This window comes from Euwallacea fornicatus, chromosome 36 (assembly GCF_040115645.1).
Source record: "Euwallacea fornicatus isolate EFF26 chromosome 36, ASM4011564v1, whole genome shotgun sequence".
Lineage (NCBI taxonomy): Eukaryota > Metazoa > Arthropoda > Insecta > Coleoptera > Curculionidae > Euwallacea > Euwallacea fornicatus.
The window spans coordinates 624,485-643,839 of NC_089576.1; the positions used below are offsets into that span (position 1 = coordinate 624,485).

General features: G+C 37.7%; 3 protein-coding genes across 3 annotated transcripts in view; 1 reads left to right on the forward strand and 2 right to left on the reverse strand.

The window, feature by feature from the left end:
- Positions 1-19,355, reverse strand: part of sra (RRM_RCAN_like domain containing protein Sra) — a 102,315-nt gene that overhangs the window by 47,620 nt on the left and 35,340 nt on the right. The gene's annotated exons all lie outside the window — the stretch shown is intronic.
- LOC136349024 (cuticle protein-like) overlaps positions 1-19,355 on the forward strand; it is a 78,357-nt gene that overhangs the window by 20,835 nt on the left and 38,167 nt on the right. The gene's annotated exons all lie outside the window — the stretch shown is intronic.
- Positions 1,601-19,063, reverse strand: GV1. The gene is made up of 3 exons (XM_066300279.1): positions 18,773-19,063; positions 2,336-2,452; positions 1,601-2,133 (listed from the first exon to the last, which is right to left on the reverse strand). The coding sequence occupies exons 1-3, from the start codon at positions 18,893-18,895 to the stop codon at positions 1,615-1,617; spliced, it is 759 nt and encodes a 252-aa protein (XP_066156376.1). The 5' UTR covers positions 18,896-19,063; the 3' UTR covers positions 1,601-1,614.

Below are 19,355 nucleotides of genomic sequence, written 5' to 3' on the forward strand. Positions count from 1 at the left end.
CCATTTACGCATTTTGATGAAGAATTAAAACGAAAGGGAGAACGTGTAGTGCATGTCGCAAATAAAAACAAATTACAAGAAAGACTTTGTTAGAATGGGCCTGAAACCGATGGTACTACGGAGGGTAGGGATATTTTTGCGCCATCACATTCTATTTTCCCAAATAGAGATAATGTTCCTTGCTGGCTTTTAATTAATTGTTATGACTGCGGACTAACGACTAGTCAAGTATGTGATTATGGGACTTGGAAATGCAAATAACTACATTCTAGCACCCTGTAAATCTGTACGAAAATGTGAATTTTCTTCAAATATTAAATAAAAACTGAAAAATGGTCCAAGACGTTTTTTAGTTGTTCCCTAAACACATGGAAAGACAACACATTGGCATTCGGATTTTGGCAGGCACCGTTGCCTGTCTCACGAAATTACGGATCCTAATTAAATGCATTTAAGGTTCGCCGATTCTGATCAGCAACACTCTGAGGGCTGCTTAAAATCTTATGGGACTTACCCAAAATTCTTGCGACAATAAATTGAGTCATCTACCAACAGCTTTCTTCTGGTTAATGGGAAGTGCGCCCATCCTGTTCATTTCAGCATCATATCCCCATTAGTTTTTTTTTCAAAGTAAGGATTGACGGGAAAGTAACACGTTATCTTCCTAATTTCTTTATTACAGTATATTTCAAATTTTGTCCATATTCAAAAACCTTAATCCTACCAAGTAATACTACATATTTTCTATAGAAATAAATATTATTTTTTAAGATTTATCAGAAAGTTTTTGCTAAAAATGCTATTTCAAACAGATACTTTTGTATGTAACTTCATATTTTTAATCAAGTAAAATTCGATACGTATCTTATTAGGTAAATAATTCATAGGTATATACATACATAAAATACGAATATGAAACATACAAAATAAAAACTAACAAACTAACTTACAATTTGAAGTAAAAGGGACCTGTACTTAAAAAGAATAAAAGACATTATACACTGGTAAAACATTAATTCTAAAACATAAAACGTGAGAAGAGCATCTGTACAATAATTAGTAGATATGTACATGTTTAAGGTAAATAGCATAAATAGCAGCAAGACGTGGAACGTAAGTAGAAAGAATATAATAAAATTGTAATTTAAAACTAGTAAGTAACTTATTTATTTTTATAGTCAAATAATATGAATTATGAGGATATCGGGAAGCATTCCAATAATTTACAGCGTGTAACAATTAACTTTATATTAGCAATGATAATGGCGTGTCACCATATTGTCAAGAAAACCTGAGTCTGGAACTGAGAATTGGATGGTAAAAGGTTCGCCGCTATATTGTCAAGAAAAGCTCAGGTAGAAGCATGGGTTTTCACTTTTTTTGTTAGTTCTAGTTTCTTCAATAATAACTTCATATCTTTTAATGTCAGCAGCTATGGCACAGAATATTCAGTTCTCTAGAATAAGGGTTATTGCCATTTTTCGGATCCATCTTCCCATTTTCCACAAAATTCAGCTTATCAACGACTTACCCTGGAAAGTAATTTTATCAAATTCCAATATATATATACACTGTTTTCAATTATTATCTCTGATTCTGGCGGATGCAACTCTATCACTGCCCATTATATACTAAATACTTTTCATCATTCTTATCATAAACCGAATTCTCATCAGCCCCCGCTTCCCCATTGGGGGTAAAGTAAATCACTTGCGGGATATAATACCTAACTCCCGAAGAATAAATCACCCCAATTTGAGGAACATATTTCTGCTTTTCGTTCGCCTTTACCCGATTCTGAAGCTCCCTCTCGGTGTATTTAACAGAGGGTTGCAATGTGGTCTTCTTGGAAGGAGGGAGGAACTCATATTCCTGTTTCGAAAAGATATGGGGTCCCGTGTAATTTGGGCCCAGCGTCCTGGAGTACTGCTTTCTGTGAACTTCGTACTTCTGCAAACTGAGGGTATAGACTTGATCCAACGGGGTTCCAAGGATGAGATTGGGGTTTGGTTGAAACGAGTAGAGCTTGGTGCGGTAGTGGTGCGGAATCGGTGCTTGATAGGGGTTGGGGTTTGGGATGTCTTCTTGGATTTCTCGCACTGGTGCCGGACTTCTCGGCACTATAGATTTCGGCTGCAAAATTAAATAAATTTGCAAAGAAATTCTAGCACTAGTTTAATAAATTTGCGTCGGCTTGGAAATCAACAAAAAGAAGAAAGTGTGCAGTATAGGAAGCACGTTGGCAATCTAAGTAATTGTGTTTGCTTAATTTCAATCAATTATGAAACCTAGCAGGTGGCATAAACTCGATGAAAACAAGCTGTACAAACCATACCTGAAGGCTGCTGCTCCGCGCTATTGGTTCCTTCGGGGGGATGATGCCTTTACTTGTGCCAAACTCCACCATAATGCTTTCGCAACCATCCAAGGCGACCAACCAAAAAACAAGGGCCTGAAACAATAATTGCGGAGTAAACATTCGTCTCGTTAACAATGAACTCGAAGTCCTAACTGGGCGCTACCGAAGGTTGTCAACTAATTGATCTCAATATTATAATGAATTTTTTGTAAGTTTCTAATACAGTTCAATACTCCCACACGGAAATTATTATAAATGTCACAAATAGCAACAAAGTAGCTTCTTGCCTCATAAAACCATGATATTTGACTTCCTACTAATCATTTACATAACAATAGTTCACGTTTGTTTTAGGAGATTGATTGTGGTTCACCGAGTAGGTGGTAATTCGAGATCGATTGTTTGGTAGTTCAAATAGACCATTAGAGCGTTTTTTTGGGGGCGACATGCTGTTGATTACACTTCACCGTTTTACATTAATTGACGGTCTATTGTGTCTAAACTGATGGATTCTTAAAGAATTCAGGAAGAAACCGAAAGGAGCGGAACCGTTTTAACAATTGATTAGAAATATGACAATTCTCAGTTTAAACGGTCGAAAAGCAGGGGCGTGGAGGGACGCGTTTTCGATGGGATGAGAAAATATTGCGAGCAAACTCTCACGTTTGAATTCGCAATCGCTCAACAAAGATAATTGTCTTTATTTATTGCTTAAGAGCAGAAGGTTAGCGCAGGACCGTTACGTCCGCGCAGACCGCAAATAACCTCACCCCAAGCGACGCACGCCATCACCAGTGACATCTATGTGGTCAGGGAGGTTGACGGCAGCAGCGCGCCACAGCGGTGTGAATTACGAATTTTGACGATCAACATCAGTTTTTAGCCGATAGCATTCGTAGCTTAGTTCATGATTTATGCTTGAATTTTCTCGGAGTAATGTGTTTTTCAAAATTGGAAAATTCCAGGATGCTCGACTGCGTACTTTAAGATTCGGGCCTCGCACGTATCAGTGGCACTTTTACTCGCATACATTTATTACAGTTACCGGTAATTACATTACCTAATGATGTACACAGGCGCTTTATATCAAAATTTCACTCCACTCGTTATTGTTATTAACTGAAACTTGTGTATAACAACAAAAACTTTCTACCCTCAATCTCTTGCCTTTGCGGCGTGAAACTTCCTGAAAAAGCATTTGTGAAATTCGCACGTTTCCCCAATTAGCAACAACATTTTTTCCGTGTTTTGCAGTAATATAAAAATAATTTTTTTAGGAGATAAATTCAACTTACTTGAAATTGTTATTAACTGCAGCTTGTCATGTTTAAGCACTCTGCAAGTGTATGTGCAATTTTATTTATGCGATTCTTTTCGATTACGTGATTATTAAGCCGTATTGATGTGGATGGGTATTGATGAACGAACTATGCAGTTACGAAGGATATTTTTAACTGCACCACTTTTCACTTGTACCTTCACCACGAAGAAAATCGTCCATAAAGCAAGATTTCATGAGATTATCATACAGGAAGTGCGATTAAATTTTAATAATAATTATAGAGTATAATCGTTTCACTCGATAAAATCGAATTATTTCTTATTTACAGTGTACCTTTTACTTATGTAAAACCCGCCTTGCACCGTAATATCGGCGGAGATAGTACATACAGAAAGAATGAGAGATAATAATGTATTGCAGTCAATGGCGATCGTCTCAGTGGCCACCAGACAATGCTAAATAAGGTTGAGGCTGTTTCCTTTTACGTTTGTTAAATAAATAGTTTAAAGTAACAATAGCGTTATTTTAATTTATTAATAATAACGCGTGTTTCCGCGATGTCGTCCAAACTTGGATAAATTATAGAAAGTTCGAACGTGAGTGAAAGATTTTGCTTGCTCCGAGGATTAAGACGAGGAGAGAAGAGCTGCGGAAAACACTTCAAACCTCAAGATTAAAGATAAAATTGTTTGATGTGTGTGTGTGGTTGCCAACACATAACGTAGCACGGAGATCTCATGGAGCATCGTCCGGTGGGCGAAAATGCCGAATTCGCAGGGCAAAACGCGAATTAGTATTCTACTGATGAGAGCCCAGCGTCTTAAACATAATTAAACGCGAATGTTTCCCAGGTCACTCATCCTCCCCAAATCGCAAATCACGCTGATACTGTATGATTGCAATTACACGCATGATATCTTCGGTACTTGCCTCATAATGGCCGAGTAATTAACGAAGTCAAGGCTATATGGTTATATATGGAAAAAATAGAGTCATCATCGATAATAATTAACGTTATTTACGTTGATTTGAACTACCACAACGACCTCGTCATTTGCGAATGCACCTTTTTGGTTCCGGCACAACCGGATCTTCCTTGTGTTACGTGTTAAGGAGCATTCGGTGTGATTTTTCCCGCGTCTTCGCTCATCAATCACTCAAAGTTGCACACGAAAGTGAAATTTTGATATTTTTTCTCCTCGGGCAAGGCAAACGTCGAAGATCCGTCTTATTTGCCGAAACGGAATGCTCGTTATGTGAGACTAACTACAATGGCGAGAAAAAGTCAAGTATTAAAAGCAAATATAGTGAAACGGTCACATGTTAGATAAGACGTTACTGCAAGGCAGGACCAAAGTGACCCGATTTCAACGAATTTCGTTCAATTAGCATTAAAAGCCCCGCAATATTTGAGACGAGCATCCTTTCAATTATTGGCAAATTAGTTTTCAAGGAAGTGGTCATGTGTAGTACCTATGTCAAGTTAATTTATAACTCATCAGGTACCAACTATCTCCCGATCAATCATCTAGATACATCATCAGAGTTTGTTTCTCAAGGATTCTATTACCGGCAGTTCTTTTATCCATCACGCTCCGTTTTGATGATACGATTAGACAAAAACGTGCCAAACCCAAATAGCACATATACACTATGATAATGGTTAATGTCACGACATTTAACGTTGAAATTAAAAACCATCAAGAACGCGGTTTGGTACAAAAAACCTTTAATTTTACACTATATCGCATATTAATGTCAAGTTCAAACCATGACTCTAAAAATATTCGTTAAACCTTTGTAATTTAGTGCCACTAACCAGTTAAATTGTCAGGTACTTATATTATACCTTGCGGAATAATTTATAATTGTATGCGTGGGTTTGATAAATTATTCTGTTGCTTTATTCTTCCTGTCTAAAATTGCAGATTTCGGTTGCAGGCACGACACGGCAACGCCGCGCTTCGTCTTTGTTTCTGGGGAGAGCTGTTAGAACTGTCAGCTTTTTTCAGTGACACTTTCGCTGACAGCGTCAAAATTTCGAGACTTTTTCAATTTTCTTCTTTACGGTGCCCAGTTCGGGCTCGTCGGGACGAGAATCGAAATGCAACCGAAAGCCCTTTTGCGCGTCCATAATGCGCCCGCATCAGTTCCTCCACCGTCCGACGGTATCAAAGCACCACAGGCCTAAAAAAACGATCTTCGGTCATGACGTGTCGCATTTTTTGGAAAATCGGGCAAGTTGTGCCATGAAAACCTCAATGTAATTGACACAAACGAAATATGTAGTCAAGTCATTTTTGTATGTAAATAGATGTCTGCTTATAAAATTCCAATGAAATGTTCTGCAATTCGTTTCAGCCTTGATCGCATTCGCCACACGAAGTGAAAACTATAATCAATTCATGAATGAGAATAATTACTAATTAGTAACATTAATACGTAATTAATCTGCATATATTTATTTTTTGAAGCCTTTGTAAGTAGGGAATGGCCGGGGCGAAATAAGTTATCGTCAACGACGAACGCTTGAGGCAGATCGTTGATTAATAGCTGCCCGATTGAGCTTGTCCAACTAATCACTATTTCCCTCCCATGTGCCCAGAACGTGTATTACAGTAATTTGAACATAAGTTTTTTAATATCGGTATATAATCGACTAAAATTGACCTCTATTAATTCTTCCAAAGTCCCCCTACCCCGTTCGAAGTTTATTGAAAAATTGCTGCCTTGACTGTTGAATTTATCATTTCTCACCGCTGTGCCATAATTATTGTCATCATTGTTTCAAACTCTTTTCGATTATTGCATGAAGTCAAAACGAAGACGGAAGCTATGACATTACCACTGCTGCTCTAAATGGTAAAACAGGATGTGGTTGACATGTACGTGAGAATATGTGATGGGTGAATTTAAAAAACCTCGCAATAGGCGGCAAACCGTAAACGTAAGGCGGTGATTAAGTCATTTTCTGTTTACCATCAAACAACTGACAAACACATAGAACAGCTGATGAATTTATTCGTAACATGTTTCAACGAATAGAGTTTTTTTTAATGACCACCCTGTATCTCTTGATGCCTACATCAGAAAAGCATGACTGGGAACAGGAGTAGTGGTGGCAAATGAGAATTTAGGCAGACAAAATTAGGGATTTGTTCAAAATTTTAATGGTTTGGGTTGAATAGGTCTGCCTCATTTTTGGGCCAATTTCTACATACACAAGTTCAACGGGAATATGGGGCCACAAATTCAACCACGTATTCTAGGTAGCAAAATATATAGAAAGCTTCATATAAACATATGTATATCGAAAAGCGCTTCGTTTTCGATGTAGAAGGTGCTACAGAATGGTTCCTGGGGACGGTTTTCGATTAATATTTTCGAAACGTTTGGAGATGAATGAGTGAAATTTTGTACTTATTATAATTTTTTGCGCTCTTTTGAATCTCTACAGAGAAATTGTCACATTTTTTCAGATAATACGGGGGGGGGGGTGAAAAAAAGTGCCTTCATTTTTTGTGCTTAAATTTATTGATGATTTTATAGCAACAATATTAAATTTGAAGATTTTTATACAAAAAGGCGCTTTCGTTAAAAATCGAAATCTCTTACAAACTACGAGAAAATCGAGATTTAACAAATCGGTGGGTTTTATCAAGTGAACATCAGATTTAAGAAAATTAAACTTGAGATTTCGACTTTCAACAAGAGTGCCCTTTTTACGTAAAAAATTTCAACTTTAGTATTTTTCTTAAAAAAAAAAATCATTAATAAAATACAAAAAAGTTTAGGTACTTTGTAGGCACTATCCTCTTGTATTATCCGACCCTACAAAAATGTGGTAATTTCTCTATAGAGGTTCGGAATGAGCACAAATAGTTAAAAAAAAGGCACAAAATATTAACCAGCCCTTCACGCCCTGTATATAGAAAACGAAGCGCGTTTCGACATAAATTTATATCAAGTTTTCATCATATTTCGGGACCTAGAGCAAATGGTTCGTTTTGTGACATTATGTTCAGCAACGACTTGTATAATACTTAAAAATGTATTAGAGATAAAGTACATAAAGATATCACTAATCTGCCTGCTTCATTTAAGCAAGAAATGCTCGAAAAAGAACAATTCACCGGGAAAATAACTTTGCGTGCACCGTTCTAACATCGACAAAGAAAGGGACAATCTATTTAATCAAATCCCGTAACTGGTTGGGTTAGATTTCGCCACTAGTTACATAATGACAGTGGATACCCTCGTATCACAACACAGTTACCCAACGTCTCAACAACAATGGTTCGTACGGTTCTACAGAAACAGGGAACAGCTTGCGCATGCGCAAAAGTGAGCCATTTTTTTAGGATTTACCCGTCGTATAGCAAAAAGGAAGATATGAAGTTCAATGCTATTTTACTCAACTCGTGCTGTATTACGCGACCTCATTTCTTACGGAAAACTCTGTATTTCTTAACTGGTTGCATACGTCTCTATCGCTCTACAAGACACGAATTATTACCACCAAAAGCAGATGCGTACAACACACGAATACAGAATCAATCAAACTCGAATTACTCAATTTTGGCCGTGTTCACGGGGAATCGTAAATCATCGGCGCACCTTTAATGAAGGTAAAAATGAAGGTTTAATCCCAGACATTGGAAATTCACGAAATTGTTAATTAATAAGCTGGCATGTACGAAAAATAAATCAGGAAATTGTACTTTATTATTCATTCGCATTAAGCATTAAAAATCGTCAATAAACTAAACGAGATTTCCGCAGTAATTAAATATAACTGAAGTAGTTTCCTAAGGATTTGCCGAGGCGCGAGTTAATTTTAACAGGGAATGAGTAAGCCTGGGCTTACTTGATTTTCGCGCGGAATTGTCAAAGCTGCATTTTGATTTCGATGTAGAGAGAAATAGAAGAGAATGCAATTTTAATAGTTAAACTCCATTACATCCAGCTCTTCCGCCAAAATTAGCCCACATTTACTGGGTTAATTTCGGTTTTTTCTTGACATTTAATACGTAACTGCTAGAAACCAGTTATTTCGGTAGTTGGCCTTAAGATATTTCTTTATGATAATGAGATGTCTGCTCCTTGTACTTAAGTAATAAATCAGAACTTGGCTTCAGTCCTTAGTTTGTTATATAATGTCGTATTTTATTTTTTTTTAATTGTCGTAATAGTACATTACGCGCCAAGGTTGTTAAATACATCATTATGACAAGAACGTCAAGTTTGGAATTTTTACCACGTGAGGGTCACAAGCGTTTCACAACCGTGGCGTTCATACGATTTTTCTACTACTCGATTCAACACGATTCAACAGAATTTCAACAAACTGATACGCGTCAAGCGCATGTAAATTGTATTTGAAGCACAAAAAGACAACGAGTCTTGAATCATAGCGTCGCCGGTGGCTTTTCTTTTCGTGATCATTTCCATGGCAACCGTAACTGAAACAATAACGGGGACGACGACGAGTCGGTGGCCGATTGGCTCCCTAGGTATATAAAGAGCTTTGTATGTACCATCATTAACCTGTTATTCAACTGTTTTAGGGAAACAGTTGGGGAAACACATTTCATACTCGTTCGATACCTCTGGTAAGGGTGTCTTTTAAAGCTAGGTGTCGAAACACGGTATTATTGTATCTGTCCTCGAGAGCCTGAACCTAAAAGCACCCCAGGGTTAGGCAATAACGGTTTTTTTCATTTCAAAACGCAAAATTTAGCTTTTAATTTAGTATGCATTTACGCCGTTTTACATAACACGCCGGCAATGGAATCTTGAACTTTTTACGCTTTTTACGCTAAATCTTTTAAGTATATTAGAATTAAGTAAACCTTCTTATCTAGATGGCCTACTGTCCTCCCAATTTAAGTAATTTAACGGGGCCATATATGGAATGTAAATTACGTTATTTTTTTTTTATTGTGGCATATGGTGAATGTACATAAGATGCTTAACTTTTGCTGATATCAAATTTCATAACACTATGATTATCCTTGCTTGCCGCGGATAATCACTATCACTAAATTACATAAATTGATAACTTCGACAGGATGCAATCAGCTACCGCTCCGCACCTCCGCACCTTTTGCACCAGAGATAATTCAAGTTTTTCCCAATATAGCAAACATGGTACTTACTCGTTTATCAGTATTACTCAACATTTTACGCGGTTATGCAGTGTTTCACAAGAATTTATGGCTTTTTTAAAAGAAGATTGTAGGATGAAATATGAGAACTTATCGAAATTGCTTTCGCTCACAAATACCTGGGCCATGTTCGTGATAGCTACAGCGGCTGAGCAGGCTCAATTCAGTTTGGTCGATGTACTGTTGTTACGTGTTATACTGAGGCAGCAAGTGCTCGGTATTGCATTCATCGCGATGATTAAAATTCCGCTAATAACTGGAAAGAAGGTGTAAAGTTCGTAATTGCCACCACTGTAGCCCAGCGGCCCAGTGCTAACATCCTCGACAGAGGTCGTGCGCAGAGGAGGGTTACTTCGGATGGGCGACTGTAGATGGGGGTCGGAGAGTTTTCGGTTGTGCGTTTTCAACAATAGTCCCGAGGGGAGATGAACGTTTCGAGATGAGTAAATTGAACCCGTGAAGATATGGGTGTCATCTATGAAATACCCTCGAACCTTCAGGTATAACTTTCGTGTACGGGGAAAGCAATAAAAGGCTTTTACTTATTGAATTCCAGGTTCGTGTTGGTTGGTTATACAACGTACCAGTGCCATTAATTAAGTACCGACAATACTTGGAAAGTTGTTAATTGTCTCGTAAGGCCATAAACATCCGGTGCTCCCTTAATGTCACCTTCCGACCGCGTTACTTTTAAGCCATTTGCTGCGATTCGCTCAGGTACCTATCGAGAAATTAATAAACAGGGGAAAATTGATTCTGCAACCAATTAGCTCCCGTTTTTCGCATCTCGAAGCAAACTGTTTCTATTCAAGGAACAATTTGTCGGACAAGAATATTCCTCCTGCGGTCGTGTATTTTCACACAGGCAATAACCATAATTAATCTTAACGCCTCGGAGATATTGACCATAAATTATAATATAAAGCGTTAAATTAAATTACGAGTTGGATTTAGCAAAAGTCGAAACTAATATCATACATTTTCAGTAACATAACGAGAAATGCCAAAGATAATTATCTAACACTACACACATCTATCAGTCACGGCAATCTGCTAATAATGAAAGCGGTCAAGTATGTATAATTTGTAAAGTAAATTTGTGTTCGACGTGTGTAATTTTATGAAAGTGCTTTAATACTTTTGTATATATGATATTAGTTGCCAAATATACAAAAGAATTATATATTATATAATATTATATAGTTGTTGTATTGTAAGGGCCTGTGCGGACCAGGCACGTGAGCTCCAAGTCGACGTGACAACGTTGCCATCGTCGGGCCTTGTTTATGCTTATGTGTAAGTTTAAGTGTAAGTGCACACACTTTTTTAGGCGTTTAGTTAACACCACTCGCCTCGAAAGTGGCTCTTTGCTCGATTTATCTCGTTATTTACGTAAACTACTCGTTTTTCTCAATATATTTTCTTTCGCCGAGCACATCGATGTTCCATACCAATAAATTTCAGCGATAGAAAACTTGTCGTTTTTGTTTCGGAAACGGTATCTCCGAGACTGCGAACTGAAACTGGTTAAATGTGAATATCCACTTCATGATTAGTTCATGAATGCCAAATTACGGTAAACGTCACCGAAGCACGTGGTCTTTTGGCTCTTCGAGCCCGGATGCATCTCAGTTAGATCACACTCCAAGAAGCTCGAGACTGGAAGCTCCCTGGACGATTTGCAGAAAATGTTGAATTTTGTAGGGAGGCTGCGTGTGCGCACTCGGAGGACGAGTGCAGTTCCAAAGATTTACTAAACTCGCCCTTAAAGATTATATGAATTTGATTAAAAGTAATTTTTAATTAAAAGTTATAAGTAATTCTAATCGCGTATAGAATTTTACTCGAAACATTTGCATTGATGCATATATTAAACAAAGATTTACCCAATTAAATGATTCTTACAATCTAACTCAAAAAAATAATAGTGACAATGTAGTCAATAATACTAAAAAAAACTTTGACCAGCAGGAATCTCCCTGAGACTGAAACTCTTGTTCTTTGTAAAGGTTTACATTACTCTGTCACTTCCAAACATCTACACTCCTCAGCTTTGCTTGTTGTCAACTACAGAAGAATCCCTAGTGGTGTGAGGTGTTAAAAAAAAAAAATATATATATATATAGGGTTGCTCATTAGTGCGTCAAAGTGCGATATCTCAGTAAATATAAGTTTTGGAAGGACCAAAGGAAATTGGTCCTTCCAAAACTTATATTTACTGAGATATCGCACTTTGACGCACTAATGAGCAACCCTGTATATATATATATTTTTTTTTTAAATTATATATATTATACAATTCGCTTCAGACATGTAAAACATATGTATACTTGGTATGCAGCTACAAAAAGATAAAAGTAGCTATATTGAGTACATTCCCCCAAAAAAATTACAAGGAATAAGAGTAAATTTTAAAATTTGGACTCGGTTTTTCCCGATCATTACTGATAAACTAATTTTTCGATGTCTCGTGCGAAAGCTTAATTGGATCCTATAAAAGGAACTTAATTAATATTTTAAGTTAAGTTATACTGACGCTACGAACTTAATCGCCCGTTAATATCTCCGTAACATTGATTAGCAATAGGACGATCAATCTACATATTTTAAGCCTGTGTTTTCTCCAGAATTGAGTACTAGAGAATTATTGCAAAATTCAGAAGATCAAAAATCATAAATAAACATCATCAAAAAAAAAACCTTCGAAAACATAAAAATCATCTCTTAACATTAAAGGCTTCTAATAGCCTCTAATTTTGTGTGTTTAATCTATCATTTGCAACCACTATAAGTATCACTTAAAGGCAACGTTAACTGCAGTGCAGCCTTGCTTTTCTTCTTTCTCACACCATTAAATAAAGATAAAAAAATATAACGTAGGTGTAAACTGCATCCACAGCTTTCTTCTATATCTTGTACCAGGTGTCTCGCATTAGTAGGCCAATCCGTTACCCAGTGATTCCTTATACGAAAATAATTAGACTTTCTTCATGTCACTTTAATCTTTGGCGCATTATACTTATTACACCAAATGTTGAAGTTCATAAAAAAATATGTTTGTTAATAACTTCAGTGTTTCTGAACATGTTTTGATGAAATTTTGCAGCGATGTATATATAGTTCGACAAGACGCACATTTCCTGTGATTTAAATGACCAAAAAAAAATGAGGGGTCGTGTGCTCGTTTTCCCTCAATCTCCTCTTCACCCGCCAATGGTGCGTTTGTTTAGTTGTCCAGATTAATTGTATTTTTATCTGGATTTCTTCATTCTTGTAAAATTCCGATTTCCTGCTTACTTTAGAGGATCTTTCAGCTCATTGCCCCTAATACATGGCTTCATTAAAACGTGTTAAGAAACATCAAAATTGCTGAGAAAAGTTTTTTTTTCTAACCCCGACACCCTGCGCCATGAGTGTAAAGCACCAAAGCAAGAAGTGCCGCGAAGAAAGTCTAATTATTTTCGCATAACAAATTTCCGGTTAGCGGATTGGCCTACTAATACGAGACGCCCCGTATAATAGACATGTACAGATAATAATAAACAAAGACCATTGTGAAACTCAAATATACTTATAACAATGTCATAAATATGTTTTGATGACACGGTGGAGGCAAATGGAAGTTCTAACGATCAAGCAGCGTTGGTATCTTAGCGCAGGGATCTGGCAAATGGCTAGAAGTATAATAATACTATATTGCCGCACTCCATTAAAGTGCGAGTCCTTCTGGCGAATCAACCGTCAGTTCAGAAGTTCATTTAAAGCCGGCAGAGGCAGTCACACTTAGTCTGTCAAAATTTAAAGATATGGCGTCACGTATTAAGGATTATTTCCCCGCTTTATCGATAAAATTATTATCATTTTCCATTGCGGCACGACATCCCGCTGTGGGTTGTTTGACGTCATAACTTCACTCTTCAGAACGATCAACGACCCCTACTGGCATTGTTGGACACATCCAACACCAATTAAGGCTTCAGGCGATAAATCTATACTCGTACATTCTCTCATGAACATGATTCACACGGTTTGTTCATAACACACCCGCAAATAAAAAAGTTTTGAGTACATGATTTCCTATGCATTTTACTTCTCAGTGCGTGACATCCTCGGTGACATAATGTCACTTATCAAATTTCACTTAAAATGGTAGTTGACCAGAGTTGCGTAAAAAATAACACGTATTAAAGGCAGAAGATGGATAATCTTAAATTCAACAGTGCGTGACTGTAAACTAAATAATTTCCTAGAGGCCCATCTATTGTCTTATATTTGCTGAATGTAAGACTAGAACAATGGCTCGTATTGAGCAGATGACTTCTTATGTAACAGCTGAAAATAGATGGAGATTGAACATGCACACTCATTTTGATTATGTATCGGAGCGTCGATTAAATAATCATTACCCACATGGAAGAAGCTTCAAACGTGTCCCATCCAATTCGAGGGTTTACACGGGATGTCCGTTTCTGGAGCTCAACCCTGAGAATCTCAGTAGTCGTCAAGATACGAGGTTGGGGTTAAGTTGAGGTTAGGTGTTCACTTTCAAGGTCAATCATTTTGAATCGTAACACCAGAAGAGCTGACGTAAAAAAGAACGTTTTCAAAAAATTTCAGTTTCTTGACACTTCGCAGAATCGTCATAATTCACAAAGTCTTAAAACAGCGAACAATCCGCCTTCACACCGCACAACTTTACCCCAATATCACCGGTCTCGTGTCTGGTACGGCCGCCGAGGTCCCCGTGGTTGAGCTCCAGAAGGGGGTACACTGTATACGGAATTTGCATGATTTCAAAATTGAGCCAACCAACCTTTCAAGTTTCCCCATAAACCTAAATATATCTTATTTAACTATTTAGCATTCATTTCAATGTAGCAACCAGGATTACGTTCGGTATTGTTTTCCGAAGTAATAAAGCGGTGACTTAATTCTAAAGCGTTACGGAAGAAAATTTGAATTTCAAATGCGATTTTATTTACTGTAGAAACGATTCGAAATAAGTCTAGGTGATGACCGGTAGTTTATTAGAAACATATTCCCACCTTCGATCGCCATTTGCGGCTTTTAAATTCTCACTAAATATTCTCGCTAGTTGCGTAGTTATTACGTGATCCCCAAGTACTATCACAGCTCATGTAACACCCTCTGGCATGTATGAATTAAAAAATTATTTTGCTCCGTCAACTGTTCCTTGATGACGTATCTGTCTTTGTCTTTCAACTGTGCAGGATAAAAACGGAAATATGAATTCCATTCTTGGCACTCGATTTGACGTAATGCGAGCGCCTGGATTCAATCGCTCGGCCATTGTCAAATCAGTTTCTTGTCTTGCGCATCGAACCCCGCAGTTTTTATACATATAAATATATATATAGTTGATTGATTATAGCCTGGGGTGTGGGAGTTTTCGCGTGTTTTCGGCCCTCAAGTAGGGATGATTTCGCATTTTCAATATTACGGGCAAAAACGACGAAAACCGGAAAACAAATCGTAAAATTTTATGATCGTGAACTTTTCCACGGGAGACACGTCATCATCGTTATAAAAATGCGCCTGCGCTGCTCGTGAAACTGAAGTACCTACGCCGCTACGTAAGAGGCTCACTGATGAAAACGAGAATATACGTTATCGGTCCCAATGTTTGACCGGTGAAATTATGGAAAATGTTAGCCGATTTGGAACAGCGGAAGCCAGACGAGGTCATTAAAGTACATCGTTATGATCCGAGCATCCAGTTTAAATTCGGAAACACGTGGCGCTGAGGGATCTACATGAGTCATAAGTATTTCATCGCAGTGGTGCGAACGCGATTTTTTGAACTACTAGATTTGATTCGATTTCGTAAAATTATAATAAATTGGCCTAAATTGAATCTGAAACCTACAAAGAAAACGCGTCTTCGATCATAACATCGACGGTGGCGTATCAGTTGACGTTCATCTCCATGGCAACTATAATCAAAAATCACGTGGGACGATGACGGCATCGTAACTGATTGGGTCGATGGGTAAAGAACGTGTCATTATCAGCTGTTTTTGAAAAAATAACACTCATTCTACCCTTACCGAATTCAACGGTCAAATTCGCAAGTATCCAAATAAATTCAATTTGACCTGTCCCCCTTGGTCAAATACTTTCGCGATATTTACTGATCAATACAAAAGAATGTACCTGCAAGCTGATATGACTTATCAAAGCATTTAATAAATTTAAAGGCAGTGCAAGAGGATGGTGCTCGCCTACGACTCATTATAACAATAGTTTTATGACCTTTTACTGTATCATCACGCGTTTTGATTATTATCATTGTTATTAAATGCGAAGGTTTTTTTACCTGCCAGGACTTCTCACTAGATCGAATTAAATCTCTTGCTTTCAATTAATGCATATTAAGAAGACTTAAAGGGAATCTGGAACGTTTACAGTAATACGAAAACAAATTACACAATTTTAAAACATTTAACATTCTACTACATCGGTAATAGCAGATTACAAGCTTTAAATGCACGTTTCATCAAATTTTGCAACCTCCCATCAACGCGATTAGTGCATCTCGGTACGTTGCGCTTAATAACGTTGCAACTCTTTAAAAACCGGTAAATAATAACAATAACAACCCAGATTTGATATCTTAAAATTTAATGTGCATCGGTATTCTTTCTATATAGACTTTCATCCAATTTGACCTAAATGATATAACGAATTTATGATATAACTGCTCTGCCGTTGCTGAGACGTATCTGCCTGCAACAGGTTTAATACGCTGTCTTGATTGATCCCAAATTCGTACAAAACATCGCAGATCGGCATCGGCTCAATGCGATCAGTTCTTATTGTTTTAGTAAACAATTTGTCTGCGAGTAATTCATGGTGTATTAATCAATAATAAATGTTATTTTTTATTAAAATGTATTTTTTAAAATGATGACTCTCCTCTTAGCCTTTTTACCGCTATACCCGATTTAATTCCACAATGATGTTTCCGTACAAAATTAACAACTGTGAGGCTTCAATATTCATAAGTATGAGTGCTTTGTCGGAGCTTCCACTAGCTTCGAAAAATTCGACGACTTGTTTTCTTCGAATTTTCTCATCTTTCGGTGAGGCACTGACTTTTTTGAGAAATTTACAATTATAAACGTTAAAATCCGTTGTCGTGCGTTATATGGAATCTCGTGCCTATATTAGAATATGGCGATGCAAATGGAACTTCATTGAATTCGGTACAAACAAGTCAACAGGTGGTTTTACAGTGATACGTCATTGAGAAGCGAGAATTAGGTTAAGGAGGGTTTGGAAACAAAGCAATAACGCTTCGTTTGTCAGTATTAATGGCGTCTATGTGTTTCCTCCCACTTCGCTCGCGAAAAATATCAAATTTCTAGTGACAATATGCAAAAAGACTCTGGAAAGTTCGTGCGGAGTTTAAGGATAATTAAACAGAAACGTAATGGGTGTTCGTACAGGATTGTGCCCGGTTGAAAACAGGTAAAAAACGCATTTTTAAAATTGGCGTTACTTCGCAACATCGGGAACATCGGGTTGTTTGCTTTCGGGTCTCCGAAGTTACACGAGAACTTTCGGCTATTCGGCGGAACAAACTCAGGGACATACGTGCAGCTCGGCAGTGCGGTGAGAGCTCTATCGAAAACGATGACTGAAATTGCTTTGCTCAATGGCTGACGGACCATCTTTTCACAAGGTTGATTTGGTGTAAGTGATTGGTGGTTTATCATTGTACCTAATTTAACCTCCTTTTTTCATTTCAATTTCTGTGCGGGAGATTACAGTAGCTGGTTTTTGCTACTGTCTAGTTTCCTCTTATGTCCCTCCGCGAACGTAGGTAACCGAGCATTACCGAAGTTTACTATATAATGAAACTACGGGAAACATAACTGTCATCTGGACATAAGGAAAAATAATGTTCTACACCTGTTACTTAATGTTAATTTTTGTATCGACGTTCTTAAAAAATAATAGCGACCAAAGTCAAACTTCTCCAGTTGCACGCATGAATTCAGTTTGATTTGCATCGAAAACTGCCTGAAAATTCGTTTTTTTAACAAAAATTGTAAAATAAATTCGCAGGTTACACGTGTAGGTTTTTTCACATCGCGTAAGCCCCCCTGGTACTCGCACTGAATTTTCAATAATAACTTGAGGAATCGTCTTCCATTGTTCCATAATTTTCCCCTAAAGTTTGAAACTCTTGCTCTCTTTGCATCAGTTTCAGTTCCATTGCGCTGCGAATTGTTCCACCGCATTCATGTTCCTTTGCCTGATCGATTTCATCTTGTCTCAGAATTTCATTGATTCGGTGAAGACGAACACGTCCACCAAAACACAAACTATCCGCAAAGTTCTGAGCTGTGACACCCGTAAACGTCAATGGTTTATGCTTCTCACAGCTTCTAGGAATTTTCGCAATTTTCACTTTTCGCTTTCGGTACGACTCTGATTTGTCTTTGTGATTGCTGATTCTTACGTGAAAATTGTCTGATGTGTCTTTCTTTGGCAAGAACCCGACCTTACAGTATAGGCAGTGACGGATCACCGAGGGAGGAGTCCTCGGACACGGCACCGAACTGCTCGGATATGTGTCTATCCTCCGTACCACCCTCAACCCTACATAATGGAGTCCAGCCATGATCTAATGTTTGCGTCTCTTAGAGGAAAGTTTAACAAAATCACTTCGAAACGGTTTCGTTTTAAAATTCTTCAATTTACCATTTTTGCAATTTTAGTTTTTAGCGTGGAGCCTCTAAAGTCAACAAACGCTGGACATTCTTAATATTTGATCTGCGTGCTTCACAACCCATATCGAATACAATCCTCACGTTAAGCAATAAAAAAGCATATATTTCCAATTAAGCATTTGCAATTATTAGTTTCATTAGTTGCATTGCGGAATTTTAATTACTTACGGTCATTGAAGTAAAAAATCGATAAAAAGGAACGTACCATTGCAAAATATTTCCGATCCATCCTCGCCATGTCAAAATCAAAAATTCCCACCAAAAATCTGGTCTGAAAGCTCGCTATACGTCTCGGAAACACTAATCCAATAAGGCCCGAACGGCGCATCAATTCACTCGATTTGGCAACTGGTTGTGCATCACGTTCGGCGCCAAAGTCTAAATCGACTAATTGTGGTTTGGTATGGTATGGTCGCGGCCAAGTTGGTATTTCGTAACCAAGATGCTCCGTCTGTTTCGCGATCGCGATGCCCGTTTGTTCACGACGCTCATACGGTGATCGCGGTCGTATTGCTGAAGAAAAATGGTGGGAGCGACGCGACGTTACGACAAAGACAAAACAAATCGCACATTGATTGCATACCTTTTGGATAAAACGATTTTTAGCCTCTGACCGATTAACAGAGTCCTTCGAGCAGACCTTTAAAAAATGTTCAATTCACGAGCGAGTTTTTTTAAAATTTTTTATGTGAAGTCACAGGTTCAAGTGACCCGAGAATCAATCAAGATAACTACGAGAAAGTGCATTTGCGGGCTTTTCCTTGTTATAGCTGGAATTATAATTCAAA

Bases quoted from the DNA above. Each gene is read 5' to 3' on its own strand.
- GV1 (XM_066300279.1), bottom strand. From the start codon at position 18,895: ATGCGCCGTTCGGGCCTTATTGGATTAGTGTTTCCGAGACGTATAGCG. The intron at 2,453-18,772 runs GTACGTTCCTTT...TTATTGTTTCAG, and splicing joins ATCGGAAATATTTTGCAATG to GCCCTTGTTTTTTGGTTGGT. The intron at 2,134-2,335 runs GTATGGTTTGTA...TTAATTTTGCAG, and splicing joins CGCGGAGCAGCAGCCTTCAG to CCGAAATCTATAGTGCCGAG.